This window comes from Zygotorulaspora mrakii, chromosome 1, assembly GCF_013402915.1.
Source record: "Zygotorulaspora mrakii chromosome 1, complete sequence".
In the NCBI taxonomy this organism is placed as follows: Eukaryota; Fungi; Ascomycota; class Saccharomycetes; order Saccharomycetales; family Saccharomycetaceae; genus Zygotorulaspora; species Zygotorulaspora mrakii.
Window position 1 is genome coordinate 952,023 of NC_050719.1, and position 13,803 is coordinate 965,825.

General features: G+C 40.6%; 7 protein-coding genes across 7 annotated transcripts; 2 read left to right on the forward strand and 5 right to left on the reverse strand.

The window, feature by feature from the left end:
- Nucleotides 1-89: 89 nt before the first annotated feature.
- Nucleotides 90-1,970, reverse strand: NSP1 (FG-nucleoporin NSP1; the record flags this gene model as incomplete). The annotated part of the gene is made up of 1 exon (XM_037286373.1): nt 90-1,970. One exon carries the CDS (start codon nt 1,968-1,970, stop codon nt 90-92), a length of 1,881 nt encoding a protein of 626 aa, XP_037142268.1.
- Nucleotides 1,971-2,922: 952 nt separating this feature from the next.
- On the reverse strand, nt 2,923-7,176 carry MHP1 (Mhp1p; the record flags this gene model as incomplete). Its single annotated transcript, XM_037286374.1, has 1 exon — nt 2,923-7,176. The coding sequence occupies one exon, from the start codon at nt 7,174-7,176 to the stop codon at nt 2,923-2,925; it is 4,254 nt and encodes a 1,417-aa protein (XP_037142269.1).
- Nucleotides 7,177-7,653: 477 nt separating this feature from the next.
- On the forward strand, nt 7,654-8,949 carry GYP6 (GTPase-activating protein GYP6; the record flags this gene model as incomplete). Its single annotated transcript, XM_037286375.1, has 1 exon — nt 7,654-8,949. One exon carries the CDS (start codon nt 7,654-7,656, stop codon nt 8,947-8,949), a length of 1,296 nt encoding a protein of 431 aa, XP_037142270.1.
- Nucleotides 8,950-8,973: 24 nt separating this feature from the next.
- GPM1 (phosphoglycerate mutase GPM1) lies at nt 8,974-9,720 on the reverse strand (the record flags this gene model as incomplete). The annotated part of the gene is made up of 1 exon (XM_037286376.1): nt 8,974-9,720. The coding sequence occupies one exon, from the start codon at nt 9,718-9,720 to the stop codon at nt 8,974-8,976; it is 747 nt and encodes a 248-aa protein (XP_037142271.1).
- A 605-nt stretch (nt 9,721-10,325) lies between these two features.
- Nucleotides 10,326-11,303, reverse strand: NNR2 (NADHX dehydratase; the record flags this gene model as incomplete). Its single annotated transcript, XM_037286377.1, has 1 exon — nt 10,326-11,303. One exon carries the CDS (start codon nt 11,301-11,303, stop codon nt 10,326-10,328), a length of 978 nt encoding a protein of 325 aa, XP_037142272.1.
- Nucleotides 11,304-11,640: 337 nt separating this feature from the next.
- MCR1 (cytochrome-b5 reductase) lies at nt 11,641-12,537 on the forward strand (the record flags this gene model as incomplete). Its single annotated transcript, XM_037286378.1, has 1 exon — nt 11,641-12,537. The coding sequence occupies one exon, from the start codon at nt 11,641-11,643 to the stop codon at nt 12,535-12,537; it is 897 nt and encodes a 298-aa protein (XP_037142273.1).
- Nucleotides 12,538-12,598: 61 nt separating this feature from the next.
- On the reverse strand, nt 12,599-13,768 carry DBR1 (RNA lariat debranching enzyme; the record flags this gene model as incomplete). The annotated part of the gene is made up of 1 exon (XM_037286379.1): nt 12,599-13,768. One exon carries the CDS (start codon nt 13,766-13,768, stop codon nt 12,599-12,601), a length of 1,170 nt encoding a protein of 389 aa, XP_037142274.1.
- Between the last annotated feature and the right edge of the window lie 35 nt (nt 13,769-13,803).

The window sequence follows — 13,803 nt, forward strand, 5'->3', positions numbered from 1 at the left end:
TGTAGGTAATCACAAACAAGAAGATAAACTAGAAATTAGTATTCATCTTTCTCCGCTATATATTATACACTATGGATTTGGACCTTCTCCTATTTACCGATCAGCTTGATCTTCTGTTCTAATGTTGATGAGTTGTTCTCCAATAATTTCAAAGCATCCAGATGTGAATTTAAGATCTTAATTAATTGTGTGTTCTCATCTTTATTACGCAAATTTATTGCAGTAGCTTTGTTGAACGTGTTGCTTACCTCATTTATCTCTGATATCAAAGAAGAGAGATTCAAGGAAAGCGAATTCAGGTTTTCATCCAAAGTTTCTGCCGTATGGTAAGCCTGCTGCCTTTTTTGATCATTGTTGTTCGCAGCACCATTACCGCTTGTAGAGAGGACATCAGAGAGCAAGGCTTCTGTTTTGCTCTCGTAATTGTCAAGAAAGGCTTCCAATTCATCTTGTTGTCTCTCTACATACTGGAGCGATTGATCGATTCTATTCTGAGTTTGCTCCGCAAGCAGAGTATCTGAGTATAGTTGATTGATTTGTTGGCCACCTTTAACCAAGACCTGATCCCATTCGTTAATCCTTTTGGAGAACTCGTTGAAATGAGCTCCCGCACCAGATAACTGTTCTGTCCATCTGGTGATCAAATCATCTAAAGTTTTATTATCAAGTGAAATTGGCACCGGCTCGATTGTTTTTGGATTCAGGGACTGTCCATTAGACTTATGTTCTGCTAAATTTGATTCAACACTTTCCTTTTTCACCTCATTTTTCTTAGTTCCAAATGAGAATGCACCTGTGGATGACAGCTTCTCCTTTTCATTTGGCTTCTGTGTGCCAAAAGAGAAGCCACCCTGTGAACCATCTGGAGCACTATCTGCCTTTTGGGTAGTAGATTTGTCGCCACTAAATGAAAAGCCTTTTGTCTCTGTCTTCGAGGTTGCTGCTTGTTTCTCGACAGAAGGCTTCGTTGCCCCAAAGGAGAATCCTGAACTTGCTAAAGAGTCTCTCTTCTCATCATTGGGCTTCGCTGTACCTAGGGATGGTACCGAGGGGTTCGCGATATTGTTTTCTACCTTGCTGTTGAAAGAGAACGCTGGTTTTCCAGTTTCAGTTCCTTCGTTCTTATTCAAGCTATTTTTTGCACCAAACGAAAATCCAGGAGTCGACTTGTTATCTTGAGCTTTTGAGCCAAAAGAAAATGGAGCTGGATTTGCTGTTTCGCTTCCTTCCTTCTTATCCGAGCTATCTTTCGAACCAAAAGAGAATCCGGGTGTTGGTTTGTTGTCTTGCACTTTGGAGCCCAAGGAAAATTGAGATGTGTCATCTTTTTTTTCGGTAGAGAATAGGCTAGGTTTTGTATTAGTATTAGCATTGACACCAAAAGAGAAGGCAGGTTTACTCTCTGAACTATTTTCATTTCCGTTTGTAGCACCAAAGGAGAATGGTATCGGTTTATCATCCTGCTTTTTATCATTAGATGAAGCAGCCTGGCTCGCAGGTTTTGCTATTTCAGCTTCCTTTTTCGAAGACGCATCTGTTGTACCTGTCGTGCTGAAGCTGAAAAGTGGTTTCGCCGACGTATTTGAATTATCTGTTTTGGCGGCACCACCAAAACTTATTGGTGCAGCATTATTAGTTGTCTTAGAGCTAAAGAGTGTATTACTCGGTGCTTTGACAGAATCATTCGAAGTAGGTCCCAAATTGAAAGATGATGTAGCCGGTTGTGACTTGTTGTCTGAATTTACAGGAGCTGTAGCTTTTTGTGCACCACCCAGATTCAGTAATGTAGGCTTCGAAGGCACACCTTTTTGCTCGACTTTTGCTCCAAACAGGCCGGGATTGGAGGTAGTCCCTTGAGCTGCACCTCCAAAAGAAAAGACAGATGTGTTGTCACTGTTGTTACTCTTTTTTTCTTGGCCTTGGAATAATGACTTGTTGTCTTGTCCGGAAGAATTTGCACCGAATGACATGGAAGAGGGCTGTGTAGTATTATGACCAAATAAAGGTGCGGCAGGTTTCTGTCCATCTTTTTGGGCAAATAACCCACCAGTTGAGCCACTGGTGCCCCCAAATAGAGGAGCAGCAGCAGGTCCATCTTTATTACCACTGCTTATACCGGTATCGCTGTTGGTACCAACTTTAAAATCGAAAGCTCCTGCGCTAGTCGATTTAGAATTGTCCCCGAAACCAAATGATGGTTTACTGCCATTATTTGCATTGAAATTTATAGTGGCAGCTGGCTTGCCGAAGGCAGAAGATGCACCAGCAATTCCATTAGTAGTCGAGTTGCTGTTGGTATCTGCTGTGCTGAAGTTGAAACCTTTGGTTCCTGAACCGAAACTTCCCTGAGTATTACCACCAGCATTATTACCAAACGAGAAAGCTGACTTGTTAGACGCATCCGTTCCCGAACTGGCACCAAATGAAAAGGCAGGTTTACTCCCTGCCTCAATACCTGTGGCTGAAGCGCCTTGTTTATCTGATGTATTGAAATTCACTATAGTAGGTTCTTGTTAGTAAAAATATTCATTGATCACTATGATACCGCTTCGCGGAGCAAACAAATGTGCCGAATGGACTAGTGACGCATTAACAATGCTGCATCAATAGCATAATAATCACATACTTCAAATGATACTTGCGATGCCTTCTGATGCCTTTTCGATCTGTAAATGCGTTCACTGTTGATGAAATATATATACCTTTTCTGCATCTCCATCGCTCTGAAGCCAAAAACATATTTGGCCGGGTAAACAATATCTATGTCATAAATAATATTGTTATATGCTTATGTGTTATATTGTAGTGTAACAAGTGATTGCACTCGATATTAATTATTATAGGTTGCAAATATACTCTTTCAATATTATATTGAAAAATATTCTTATTGTCATAAGTGTTAGTCTTACACGGGTGAAGCAGTTATTCGGGCTTCCTATCCCTTTGAATGCTATCCAAAACTTGGTCGTAAGCCGCATCTATGGCTTCATCAGCTTCTGAATTATCTGCTGTGGCGGTCGTCGATTTGCCCACTGAAGATATAGAGGAATCTTTGCCCGTTTTTATTTTTTCGTCTGTTTCTGTGTTACTTGAGCTTGTATCGTCCCCATCATTCAGAGATGTCTGAGGGGACAGATCGACAAGCTTTTTATGAGTTTCAGAATCATGCTTTTTGAAAATGTCGTGTAAATGATAACCTTTACTATGCAGTTCATCGATAACATTTACTACGGAAGACATATCGGTCTTCAAAAGCAGATCTTTGATTTGATCTGTTTTCAATGAATCGCCTGCATTTTCTAGGTAGTTGAGGTCAACTATATTACCATTATTGGACCTGTTGTCATGTACCTTCTTTGTGAGGGCTGTACCACTTCTAAAAATGCTTCCTTCCTCCCTACCCTGCATCGATATCTTATTCGATGATTCCCGGTCATCTTCATGTAGTTCAATTGTGTCGTCTGCATGCGGATTGAACTCTTCAACATCAGCTTTACTGAAAGGCAATAGCATCGAATGGCCACTTTGTTCAAAAGTAGAAGACGAAAGTACTGTCGAAGCAGGGACAGAGGAGTCTTCATCTGTTTTAGGAGCTTTATTAGCCAAACTGCGTCCGCCCTCTGTAATTGATTCGAAGATAGTTGGAAATGGGCCATCAGTTTTTACACTATCATAAGCATCAGTATATGCGGAGCTTAATTTAGCTTTATGTCTGTCCTTCAATAATCTTAAACCTTTTTCAAAACTTGCTTCTATAAAGCATAGTCTGATCAATGTTTCTTTTCCTTCAGTGCTCAATTGCCCTTTTACTCGCGTATCGAATAAATCCTTGACAACCTTTCTGATTTTGGATCTAGCGATTGTGACCCTTTCAATGTATCTTTCTACAAGCTTATCATACAGTTCTTTGTCTTTGAAATCATCAGTCAGTAGCACTGAAAGTTCATCTTGTAAAGTTGATAGTTGATCTTTGTCATCAGATGGTTTCCCACTCTCGCTTTTGACTTTATTCAATTCACTATCAACATTTCTCATTGTATACAAGGAAACCTTTTCCCTTATGTTTGCAGGCATGTAAGTGTAATCGATGTCCAACGTTATCAGGGAAGAGCTTTTGCGGACAGCATCCGCAAGTGCCTTACACGAAGCAAGATCAAACTTGGTACCTAATATTGACAAATAGTTTAATCTTGAACATAGCGGAAGGACTTCTGCCAACATAACAACGAGAGTCGATGACAAATTTTCATAGTCCAAATGTAAACGTACCAAATTTACAAATACTGGCAAACAGTTGATTAACGTTTTCATACAATGAGGAAACATTTTGGGATTATTTGATATATCCAGAAATTTCAAATTCTCAAAATAGCATAGGATGCTAATTAGCTTCAAAACTTCATTAGTTTCAGACGTATCATTGGGTCCTACTTCTAAACCTGTACAGTTGAAAGAAATGTATTTGAAGACATTACTTTTTCCTTTATTGTGAATTTTATCTACTATAGCATCAATAAATCCCGACAATTTACCATTCAAATCGTTAAAGCCGATATCCAATCCGGTAACCTTCGATTGTACTATCCAATTTGCTAACTTGTCACATTGGGCCTTTGTGAGGCGATTGTATGCGAGACCTAATCTTGTAGTAGCGATGCAGGCAACTTCGATAAAATTGCTAAATTGATCGGATGGCATTTGAGCACCTGATATGATAACTTCTTCGAGACCTCCTTTTGTAGCAACAGATGCGGCCAAAAGATTCCAATTCATATCTCTACGGCTCTTCGTGTCACATTCCATTCTAGGCATATTATTTTTCAAAGATGATTTAGAAGGCTTTTGGACATTTGTTTTGATAGAGGGAACCATAGTAAGATCCAATGCAACTAGTGATTTAGATTTTGATACAAAATAACACAATATTTTCCAGCCCTCGTGGTCTAGGGGGGTGTTTCTTAGTGACAACTTTTCAAAGTTTTTCTTAAACGTCAAAGCACTCAAGATTGTTCTCAACATGTCAACACTTAAACTGACGCCATCCAAAGACAAACACAAAACTGGGGCAATGCTTAAAAAATCACTGAAGGACCATATTTCAATCATCGATGGTCTTGGATTTCTCAACTGCAATAAAGGTATTGGATCCGTGGAGCCCTTTTTCAACTGTTTCATAGTTGCCGGAATCGGTAGAATTTCCCTCAAGTGACAACAACGGGTGTATACAATATCATAAGGAATTTTCATTTTTTTAGGCGGGAAGACCTCTTCTTCAGATTCCTGTGATATCATTGAGCTCAATGAAGTTTGTGATTGTTCACCTCCTGTACGTCTGCTAATCATTGGCTTGTCAATAGTAACTCTAGATGCAATGTTACTAACTGTAACATCTTCCTCGTTCTTAGAGGAGGAAGAATCATCTTTTAGTCCTCTCTCTCTTGCTGTTTCTGCAGTTTCCACAGCTGCTCTTCCTATATTTCTCTTTTGTTCGGCTTCTCTCATTTCCCCTGAAGGACTTACGACCTTGTCGTCTGTCTCCGACCGTACTGATGGTGCCATTTCTTCCTTTTTCCTTACATCATCACCTTGATGGGAATCAGTTTCTATCAGTAACTTTAGTTGGCCTGACCCACCTACGACAACACCTGTACTAGATGATTCTAATATGATTCTTTTTTCTTCGGGTGTTAGTCTATGAATTACCACTGACCCGTTGGGTTTGACTTCAACTTCACCTTGACGAGGATGCTTACTGCAAATTTGTTGTGGCGGATCATTGAAATAGGTATTCACTGCAAATGAGACATATTTCAACGGCTTTATATCTTCTAGTCCAGGGACGACATCTGCCTTTCCAGGATCAAAGGGGTCCTTACTGGTCTGAGTACTACGCAATGAGGATACTTCATCCTTTACGTTATTATTACTGTTGGATGCCCCATAAGAAGTAACCCTTCTCAAAAAGGCTCCAAATTTATGAGAAGATGACGGAGTAGCTGTGCTTGGCGAAGAAGACTCTGAATCTGAATCTGAATCTGAACTGCCACCGGAATATGTTTTGCAGTTAGAATGAGTTTTGAGAGCCGGAGACAACTTAGATTTACTTGGGTGCGGTGGTAATGGTTGTCCTCTAGCATCATATTTTACTTTCAGAGCGTTCGGTTTCCGTAGATCAGAAGTGTTCACATCAAGTGAAAATGAAGTACTCCGTCCTGACCTTCTTGGGTAAATTTTCTTCGAAGAGATTGTCGAAGGATTCGAGTTTTTCTGAAATGCGGAAACGGAATATCCTTTCGATTTATAGTATTGCAAAAACTCCATTAAACGCGGATCCCAATCCTCTTGCTCATTGCTAACATTACCGCCATCGGAGCTTCTCTTTTCATTTTGCTGATTCATGTCATCATTAAAGATGTTTTTGTTGCTGTCGTGATGATGTCGGTTATGATCTTGAATTAAAGACTCCGTCTTTGACCTAGTGAGAGGAACGCCGTTACCAATGTCCTCTTCTTGTTCTTGATTTTTATCATGACTTACTGATTCGTTTACTAAGGAAGATCTTCTCTTATCAGGCAGTGCTGGTGTGCTTATGCTGGAAGCTCTACTTTTTGGTCGTTGATTCGATTGTGGAACCTGTGTATCGCTTGATACTTCTGGTTTTGATTTCATCCTACCAAACAAACTCTTGAAAAATCCCATTTTCTTTTCACCGCCATGAGATAAGGATGATGAAGATCCCGACGAAGAAAGAGAAGCTCTGGATATTGATGCACCCCTCCTGCGGCTGTGGAACTCGCCATCGCGAGCCTTGTCTTCTGCCGCTGCTGCAGATAGTGATTTCGTCCTTCTCAGTGAAAGATTGGAATCTTTATCCTTGCTGTGTTGCGTATTGGACTTTTCACTGCTAGCCGAGTTGCTTGGCGGTGAAGCCACGGAGTTCCTACGTGCATACCTCTTTGATAGGTCCACGGGTTGTGGACTCATCAAGCCACCTGATCGTTCGCCACTTCCAAGAGACCCTGATCTGGATCTCACGTTCCCTCCTGTTGCATTAGATGGTACATTGGTGATATTTCCATTGGTGAGATCCAAATTTCTTGCTCCGACCAGCCAATCAACATCCAGATCAGGTAACTGCTGCTTTTTCAACATATCTTGAGAGCCATTCGAACTCATTATATATATGTAAAATCGCCAGCAATATCCCTCTCAGATGCCAATAAAATCAACAATTCACAAAAGTTTACTTGAATTTCCTCGAAAGATCCCCGGAAATAGATAAAAATAGCTGAGAAAACCACTTAGAAGACAAATCTTAACTTATAGTAAATGCAGAACTTAATAGAAGATTCAATGGTCAAAAACTGTGGCACAAATAGATCTGGAGTACTTGTTCTTCAGTAGTTTAAAATTACAAAACTGTATATAGTTCCTTTCTGTTTCCCCTTCGAATTCGCTGTATTGTGTTGGAATGCTTTGTCCGACAGGGGCAGACTGTCCGAAATCATGGTGGACATTGAGAGTAATACCAATTTGGTTTAATATGATGAAGCATGAATGCAATTGGGTTAAAAGTCATCGGGTATAGTGGACCATACATTGGTGGTAGACAACTAGGATCCTGCTATTGTTGGGTTTTGGTTTCCGTCAGGTATGGATTTACGACAGGTGGCGGTCGATCAGTATGAATCTCGAGAGAGCCTGATTCGCAGAGGTGTATGGAAGGGGGATTTGTACAAGACGGTTGATGTGAATAAAGGCAGCAGAGGTTGGCTGTGGAAGACGCTTGTGCTAGATGATGACCAGGAAGTGAAGGAGCTGATGCCGGTGCCGATTTTGACGGAGGGAAGTGAGGATCCGACGAGCGCAATAGTGCAAAGTGCTAATAGGCCCAGAGATAATTTGATTAGAAGGTTAACACCAGTTGCGACGAAAGCCCATCCATTGAGCCAGAAACAGATAGGAGATATGAGAGACAAGGGTGAACTTGAAGGTCAGAAAGTGGTAGAAGGTGATGAAGATGACGAAGACGGCATGAGTGTGTCCGAGAAACTAGAGATTATCGACTTGGATCTCTCCAGGCTCATGTTAGACAAAATTTTCCAAGAACCGTTGGTCCACGCCAGGATGAAGCAGATCATGTATAATTTCTTGATGAGGAAAGGTGCATCAAGTCCCAGTTCCTATAAACAGGGGTACCACGAGATCTTGGGAATCATATTTTTGCAATTAGATGAAGCTCGAAGAAACAATGAAGGCGGCAATAACGACAATTCTAATAATAATAATGATGATGATGATGGCGACGCAGTAATGATGAATCAAGTTTTGTGTATATTTGAAAAGATAATGAAGCAAATGGTTGGAGTATTTTATAATGAAACTCGATTGATCAAATGGGACTCGGATGTTTTTCAGCCCATCTTAAACAATTCATGCCCTGAACTGTACAAATTGATATATTCAAATCAGCACCATCATACAAATATAATATGGCTGATCCGTTGGACAAGATTATTGTTTATCAGGGAATTACCTCGAGATTACACTTTGATAATATGGGATCATATTCTGACGTTTACGTATCCTCTGGATACGTTAATTGCATGCATTATTGTGACCCTGCTGGTGAACAACTACCAAAACCTGATGGAAAAGATCGAAGACCATAACGATATTGTGGAATTCATGTTACATTACTCATTGAATTCAAGCTCAATGATTGACTGTGTTGAGCTGTGCAAAATGTCGGGAAATCTTTGCGAACTGTGGTATTTGCAAGACTTTACGGCGATGAAATTGGTCGCTGATTCATTCTTGAAGATCCGATTTAATGTTGAGAATAAAACAACCCCAAAAGCTGTAAAAATAGATCCCAATAGGAAAAGACTTGAAGATAGATTACGTAAACGTGTTAAGCAAACATTATTGACTAAAGAAACTAAATAGAGCTAAAAAGATTTACCACTATGTTTATTTCTTCTTACCTTGAGCTGCAACAGCAGCGGCACCAGCAGCAGCAGCTTCTGGGTCCAAGTAGTAAGATGGCTTAGTTGGTTTCAAGTTGTCATCCAATTCGAAAACCAATGGAATACCAGTTGGAATGTTCAATTTGGCAATGTCAGCATCAGAGATACCTTCCAAGTGCTTAACTAGACCTCTCAAAGAGTTACCGTGAGCGGTGACCAAAACAGTCTTACCAGCCAACAAGTCTCTGGCGATAACATCTTGCCAGTATGGCAACATTCTGTCGATGACCAAAGCTAAAGACTCGGTTTGTGGCAAAACGTTTGGATCAACGTCTGAATATCTTTCATCACCCTTTTGGGAGTATGGAGAGTCAGCTTCGATCTCTGGTGGTGGGATGTCGAAAGATCTTCTCCAGGTGGTGAATTTTTCTTCACCGTATTTTTCCAAGGTTTCAGCCTTGTCCTTACCTTGCAAAGCACCGTAGTGTCTTTCGTTCAATCTCCATGATCTTTCAACAGGGATCCACAATCTGTCAGCGTTGGCCAAAGCAATGTTAGCAGTTTGGATGGCTCTGGTCAACTTGGAGGTGTATAGAACATCTGGGTAGACCTTCTTTTCCTTCAACAGTTGACCGGCTCTTGCGGCTTCCTTTTCACCAACGGCGGATAATTTAACATCAACCCAACCGGTGAACAAGTTTTTTTCATTCCATTCGGATTGACCGTGTCTGATAAGAATTAACTTTGGCATTGTGTATATGATTTAGTTTATTGAGAGATACCCTTCTAAAACCAAGAAATAAATGCAAACTATACCAGGAAGTTGTCATTCTAAAATAAAGAGTTATCCTGTTTAAATACTTTCAAGATACCTAGCTCACGATGTATTACTGTCCCTATATTACCCAAACATCTGTCGCCAACCATCAACCCAACCACAGAACCACACTCAAACGCACAACAGCCACGGGACAATTAGCTCTTTGAATCTTCTCCCTTCCATCATCACGATCACATCGCATCAAGCAATAAGAGTTGTCTGTCTTCATGGTTCGTTCCGGGCGCTGATACGATGGGAAGTTAGCTTACTGGCAAGCAGCATCGTGTATCTTTGAGATTCCTCTAAATTGAGAGTATCTCTCTAGACGAAGCTTCTTGTATTTTTAGGTGCTTCTCACAGGAGCCGTAAAGGGGGGTAACCGTGTCCGAATTAGTGGAAGCTGTAACAGTCTGTCCGGGGCGGTTTGTCCGGATTTTATCCTTGTTGTCCGGATCACTTTTCCATTCATTAGCTCATCATTAGAATTCTATACTCATTATACGTTAAAAATATATATATTCTGCGATACATGTATTCTAAATCTCATTATTGTACTCCGCAAACAGCTCATCGTAAACTTGACCGACTCTTTCGTTGAGATCGGTGGTCTGCATTGCCCTTTTCTTGGCAGCGAACGCTTGTTTGGCGCATTCTCTTGTAACTGTGCTAGCCGTGTAACAACTCAATAATGAATAGTCCAGCCAGTCGAGGTTTTTGTCCGGTTCCCCGCACAACTTGAAATCGAAAATAGCTCTACTGAATGCAAGCATGCAAGCCGTGGCGCCGCTTAAGGTATCTCCTTGACCACCAACCCTCTTGTTGCTTCCTTCACACTCGTTTACGAGCATGTGATTCTCCGCGAAAATGTGGTCTTTCCCACCCTTCTCGACGAGGACACAGTGCAACTTACGTGCGATGTACGCACCGGTTTCTTCACCTTCTGGGATTTCGTCATGGTACAGTTTCCTCAGTCTTTGGAATTCCACAACGTTTGGGGTCAGAATTATCCTACCTTGTGGGAACCTGACGAGCATATCCCTCACAGATTCGTCGTACGTCACCAAATATAATCCGTCAGCATCCAAAACAATGGGTATCTGGCCCTGGTGCTCTTCCAGAACGTATTTTATTATCTCTTTCACCGAGCCCAGCATGCCGGAGTCTCTCCCCAGACCAGGACCGATCACCAGGACATGCATTTTCTCTAGAAGCGTCTTGATCTTGTCCATTTCTCCCAAATGCCCCGTTCTCAAGTACGGATGCACCATTAGATTGGGCGAGTAGCTTTTAATCACTGGTGCGGCCTCCTTCTCGCATATAACATGGGTCATATCGCATCCCATAAGAGCGCAAGCATTCGCACTGAAAAAAGGTGCACCCGTATAATCTTCACAACCACCTATAACGCAAACTCGGCCACTCTGGCCCTTGTGGAATTTTGGTGATAGTGGCGGGATGCATTTTTGTCTCGCAAGTTTAAGCAATTGGCCATGACTCAATTTCTTGAACAGCATTTGTCTTGCTGTCCGTGACTAAATGAAGTGGAATTCAACAGTTCAATCAAACTGCAGTGGACTTATATATATCGTACGAGAACAATCCCTGGCCCCTCTAGCAAACAGCCCCCTTTTTCTCTCTCTTGATTGGCTATTGCATCTATCACGTGAAGTAGCTATCGTTATTATTTACAATATTTTGTTTGTCTTATTTGCTATTATATAAAAAGGGCTCTCTCGAAGTTCTAAGATACAGATAATGAAGGCCGGCTGCTAGAAGGTGTCGTTTGCAATAATCTCAGGAATTTATAGCAAACAGTCTTGTACTCACGCGATTAATTGATCGACTGCTAAAATGTTAACCAGATTAACGAGAACAAACAACAAGATCTTGCCAATTGTTATTGGCAGTGCTGCTGTTGCGTGTTCTGCGTATTATGCATCCAGATTCTATCATCCAATTTTGAACGAGTCTTCCAAAACTGTATTCAAGGGTGACGATCAATGGATCGATTTGAAGTTGTCGCACATTGAGGACGTTTCTCACGATACTAGAAGATTCACTTTTCAATTGCCAGAGGCTGATTCAGAGCTCGGTTTAACACTTTGCTCTGCATTACTAGCCAAATATGTCACTCCAAAGGGCTCGAATGTCATTAGGCCTTACACACCAGTTGGCGATCTTGCCGAAAAGGGTTCCTTTCAATTGGTTATCAAGCACTATGGGGATGGTAAGATGACTAATCATTTATTTGGTTTACATCCCCCTGAAACGGTCTCTTTCAAAGGTCCAATCAAAAAGTTCCCATGGAAAGAGAACGCTTTTGATTCCATCACATTGTTGGGTGCCGGTACAGGTATCAATCCGCTATTTCAATTGATACATCACATTGCAAAAAATCCTAACGATAAGACTAAAGTCAACGTTTTCTACGGTAATAAGACACCCGCTGATATTTTGTTGAAGAAGGAGATGGACGCTTTACAAAAGGAGCATCCTGACAAGGTAAAGATCACTTATTTTGTTGATCAGAAGGAAGGTGAATACGATGGTGAAATTGGTTTCATTACCAAAGATTTCATCGAAGCTCAAGCTGCCAAGCCCGATGAGAACACACATATTTTCATTTGTGGTCCACCACCATTCATGAAAGCGTATTCTGGTCCAAAAGTGTCACCAAGTGATCAAGGTGAACTGGTTGGTATTCTAAAAGACCTCGGCTACACCAAGGAACAAGTGTTCAAATTTTAAAAAAAACATGGAAGAGATTTTTGACGATACATGAACATATAATATATATCCCTTTAAATATTCACAAAAAAAATTTTTTTTCAAATTCATTTGTTTGCAGTCTTTCTTGTCTTTGTAGACCATTGACATATCGTGGTACAATGTAATGTTGCCAGTCTACATCTGTTGGAATTTTACCATACTGCATATTATTCAAAGATATAGGTTGATTCTTGCGCAACAATTGTAAACATGCTATGAAGTGCGGGTCATAAAAGAAGGAATCCTGGTCTTGATAAGATTTGTGACTTTCATCTGATTCCACTTCAATTATTTCCAGCCATTTCCTCCTTGGTAGACACTTGTCCAATGCTAAAAAATTTGTAGTTTGTTCACTTTGAAGCACATCTCCATCACCCTTTTCCTTTCTATCATCCTTTTCATCTTCATCGCTAGATAGTTGTAATTCGAGTTCATCATCATTTTTCTTGATTGGCCGCTTGCTTATATGTTTGATTTCAGCCTCAAATTTAACATGTAAGTGGGCACTTAACCACCACCTTGGTTTCAATTGTCGTAGTAACTCCCAACTCCTTGGACTCCCCAACTGTCTCGATTCAATATCACGGCTGAAAAAAGGTTTCTTCTTTAAGATATCTTGCACATTTCCCTCGTAAACGGCACCATTAGGCCAATCGTGACTTAGCATAATATCGAATTTATTGATGGAATTGCACATCATAAATAAAGGTAGAATATCCGATTCTCTAGTGTGATACAATTCACGAACCTTATCGTTCCAGCGACAGTTTTCTTCTAAATAATTCCAATTTGGCCTTTTCTTATAGAAATCCCATTTCTTCCAAATACCACTTATTCCACCAATCCTAACGCCACGATACCATATGACATTAGAATATCCCATGTAGTAGATGTTATTAGCTACATATCCGCCATGAGGCAAGAGCATCAAATGTCTCATAGATTCGTGGTTCCCACCGATAAAAAGTGTCATGACTGGTGGCTTCAAAGAATCGTCGTGATAGTAGTTGTTGAAATCACCGTATTTTCTGTATTTTGGTGGTATACTTATAGATTGGAAATCATCTTCATCTCTTATACTTTGAAAATCTCCAAGTATAATCAACAAATCGATCGGTGATGATCCATTCAATTGTCGTACTTTATCGAAGACTTGTCTTAATTCACCATGACAACAACCCTGGACTGCAATACGAATCTTAACCATCATTCCATGTATTTGATTATCTAGTACACTGTCATTTT